The 3,896-nt window shown below is 40.1% G+C and overlaps 2 protein-coding genes across 2 annotated transcripts; one reads left to right on the top strand and one right to left on the bottom strand.

The window, feature by feature from the left end:
• Window positions 1-249: 249 nt before the first annotated feature.
• LOC112454657 (vesicle transport protein GOT1B) lies at window positions 250-2,170 on the top strand. Its single transcript, XM_025016158.1, has 4 exons — window positions 250-756; window positions 1,006-1,097; window positions 1,179-1,357; window positions 1,605-2,170. The coding sequence occupies exons 1-4, from the start codon at window positions 732-734 to the stop codon at window positions 1,729-1,731; spliced, it is 423 nt and encodes a 140-aa protein (XP_024871926.1). The 5' UTR covers window positions 250-731; the 3' UTR covers window positions 1,732-2,170.
• Window positions 2,171-2,512: 342 nt separating this feature from the next.
• Window positions 2,513-3,892, bottom strand: LOC112454664 (ADP,ATP carrier protein-like; the record flags this gene model as incomplete). Its single annotated transcript, XM_025016166.1, has 2 exons — window positions 2,513-3,526; window positions 3,617-3,892. Coding segments are annotated over 2 exons (519 nt in total), but the record flags the coding sequence as incomplete, so codon positions are not given.
• Between the last annotated feature and the right edge of the window lie 4 nt (window positions 3,893-3,896).

Raw genomic sequence — 3,896 nt, 5'->3', positions numbered from 1 at the left:
CTTGAAATCCCCAAACATTTTTGCACTTGAAATGAGATAAATATATATTCGGCCGTTGGAGAGAGAGAAAGCGAAGATGCTGAGTGCAAAAAGTGAAGCAACGCGAACAGACCCAATGTTACTTATTGTAGTTATTATTATTGTTATTTTTGTTATTTATAATATTCTTTAATAAAAAAAATTTGAACCCAGCATAATAGATCCCTCAAGCGATGATTCGCGTTTTTGTAATAACGACGCGCAATATTTGCGCTCCGGATTCATTAATAGCTGAAAAGTTGAATAAAAATAGACATAAATGTAAACGCGTGCACATTTTGCGCACACGGCACGTGTATATTTGTTGCGCTGATAAGACGATCGGGACTAATCGGGAATAATCGGGACGTTCAATTCAGGTTTGACGTTTGACGCTCAAGTATTTCGAAACTCGAGTGCCAATTGTGTCCCACGGATTTATTTATTTATTTTTTTTAATAATTTTGTACGATTCTGGGAACGACGGATGAACGGAAGATGGATTAAAACGTTTCTCTGATGAATTCAGTCGCGCATAAAGGGCGACGAGAGAGCTGACGAAGCTCCGTGAACGTACAGTGGATTCGTGCCGCATCATAACCAATGACGTGGATATAGGTTAACTTCCCGTTCACGCTGAAAAGCTGAAAACGTAATCGGTAGTCGCCAAGGTGTATCGGGGCACGTTTCCAGCGCCGAACAATTTGTAAATAATGTTCGAAATCACGGACACGCAGAGTGAGTGCGAGAATCATTCTCGTTTTACCGGCACCGGCGGATCCTTCAGGATCTTTCGTGCCAAGCCGGCGTGATTATATTTTTAGCTGCGGTCCACTTGACGCTACAAATGCTTTGAAGCGTTCTTCCTCTCCTTCTTTCTTTATTGAAAGAAAGGAGAAGAGGAATGCTTCGAAGCATTTGCAGCATCAAGTGGACCGCAGCCTTGATTGCGTACCGTTGGATTTTACTATAAGGGACGTTTTACAGAAATCGGAGTGGGACTGGCGGGGTTTGGGATCTCCTTCCTGTTCCTCGGAGTGCTGTTACTCTTCGACAAGGGTCTACTCGCCATTGGAAATGTAAGAACACGCTCCTGTTTATTTATATTTACGTTGAATCTTACATCCGTGATTGACCTTTCGTGATTTACCCCCTTGCAGCTTTTGTTTATATCGGGACTCGCGTGTGTCATCGGACCGTGGAGGACGTTAAACTTCTTCTTTCAAAGGCATAAGATGAAAGCCAGCGTTTCGTTTCTAGGAGGTGTTTTTGTAGTACTTTTAGGTTGGCCCATTGTAGGAATGATCTTAGAAACCTATGGCTTTGTACTATTATTCAGGTAAGTTTTGTATACATTAGTTTAACCTTCGAACAGTGGACGCCTCGGTAACAGGATGCACGGTGAACTTGAATCAAGTGTAATCCTACTAAAGACAACATTGAAGCGTCGAAAAACAATGCAAGTGCATCGTTTCTACATATGAAACAAGATTGTCTCGAATGACTTGGCGTCCACTGGTGGGAGACTTAATGAACTCGAATGTCCTGTCAACGATAATAATTTATCACGCACATCTTTGTTTCAGTGGTTTTCTACCAGTAGCGATAAACTTCTTACGAAGAGTACCCATATTGGGAACTGTACTGAACATGCCTGGCATCAGTCGGGTTTTGGATATAATAGCGGGTGACTCTAACCGAACGAGGGTATGATATGACTATACAGTATATCAGAAACATCCGCATCCTCTTGCTTGGAAACCTGTATATAAAGCGGTCAAATGTCATGTTTCACATACTTTTTCTGTCATTCCTGTTTGAGAGTGCCGGCGGTCAAATTTCTGTACAAAAATGTAAGAATAATTTACTTCTTATGTCAGTGTAAGAAAAATACCGGTAAGAACCTAGTATAATCAATTTGTATGTTTCCAATTTATATACACATGACATATGTATACTGATTATGTCAAGGGTACATTTGTTTACAGAAAACATTCCGAAGTCTTCTGTAAGAAGATAATTTTCAAATTCTTTATCAAAGTATTAATCATTAAATCATTATCTGTTAATAAATAATGACTAAAAATGTACTCTCTCCTGATCAAGTAATGAATGTTTTGGGATAACAATAAATGAACGTGTTTAATGTGTATTTTTTTTTATCAATATGTCTCACATATCAACATCAAAATGAAGAATGTACCGAATTTGTATAAACTTCTTTTAAAAACTTTCGAATATCAGTGATCGTAATTAGAAATGTTAATTTAGAAATATATCAGATATTGATATTGAGCATTTTATCATATTAACTGAAAGATATTAAATATGAAAAAATATTTTATATTTAAAATCTGAAATTGTTAAATTCTGTTAATTTTTATTCATTTTATAATCAAATTTTTAAAATAAACTCGAAATTGATTACACTAAAGGTAGCTCTGAACAAATATCTTTTTTTATCGTTTTAGGAAAGAAAATAAATGTCCGAATGTATGAAATTTTATATCGTTTTTATTGATTTGCTGCTTTCCCTGCATGCATCCTAACATGAACAGATTAGATGCATACATTCTGAGTAACGCTTTTCATCTTACATGGTCGTCTGGAGTGCGAAATTAAATTATCGTCCATCAAAAATCGACGGACTGGCTGATACCATTAAAATGATTGTTTATTAATTACGAATTAATTATGAATTATCTACAACGGGCCGAGAATAAGGGCGGGGGGCGGCCCAGGCTACGCGCCCCGTCATCGCCGTGATGACATTTTCGTCGCGCGTCCTCCTCTCTCGATGGTTTCGCGTGCGCTGACTCGGTTCTCTAGGCAATTTATTACTTTCAAGTACTTTGATATTCCGACCGGTCCTACTTACTCAGCGTGGCGTGTATGGAACGTTATCCAGGTAACAGGTGTTCGCGGTACCTACGCGATTGTGCTGGCCTCCTCAAACGTTTTTACAATGGAATACGAAAATACGTAATGTCAACCGCTGCGAGAAAATACTGAATCCGGCAATAAGTTAAGCAGATTCTCTTCTATGCTTGTATCCTTTTTTTTATGTTTACAATTTTTGCCGAGTTTCATGCACTTTACGAGCTGCTACATCGAAACGTCCTCAGCCTGAATTACTTGTTAATATCGCCGACAGCAAGTCACTTCTGTCCGTCGGTCTGTGGGAATCGCTATATCAAATCGGATGGATAATGAATGACGATGTCAGTGATCGTGAAAGTAATGAGACGAGGATCGTTTTAACGCTTTAAAGAAGGTTCTTGATTTCATCGTACAACACGAGTACGAGCGCACCACCGGTACCACGGAGAACATTAGAGAACGCGCCCTTGAAGAAGGCATTACCACCTTCCGTCTTGTAAATAGTAGCCCAGCAATGAAGAGTGTTTTTGTACAGCATATCAGTCTTGGCACGACCGGACTGCATCATCATACGCCTACGTACTGTATCGAAGGGATAGGACACAATACCCGCGACAGTGGTTACGACCTGCAACAAATTCGGATGAATAAGCGAAATGCAATTACAATGAGATCGCACGAACTTGGACGGCAGAAATAAACCAAGTCTTGTTCTCACCTGGGCGATACCCCATGAGATGAGGAATGGAGTATTTTTGGGGTCTGGCAGCATACCACGGGCAGTGTCGTAGAAACCGAAGTAAGACGCACGATAAATGATGATACCCTGCACCGATACGCCGAATCCGCGGTAAAGACCGATGAGACCGTCAGATTTGAAGATTTTCGTCAAACAATTACCTAAGCCTGAGAACTCACGCACAGCGCCTGCTTTGCCTACATCGGCAGCCAACCTGGTTCTGGCAAAGTCGAGTGGGTAGACGAAGCACAGAGACGTG

Source organism: Temnothorax curvispinosus, unplaced genomic scaffold, assembly GCF_003070985.1.
Source record: "Temnothorax curvispinosus isolate PA1 unplaced genomic scaffold, ASM307098v1 QBEX01000523.1, whole genome shotgun sequence".
In the NCBI taxonomy this organism is placed as follows: Eukaryota; Metazoa; Arthropoda; class Insecta; order Hymenoptera; family Formicidae; genus Temnothorax; species Temnothorax curvispinosus.
Note: the sequence above shows the minus strand (reverse complement) of the source record. Positions and strands in the feature narration are given on the sequence as shown.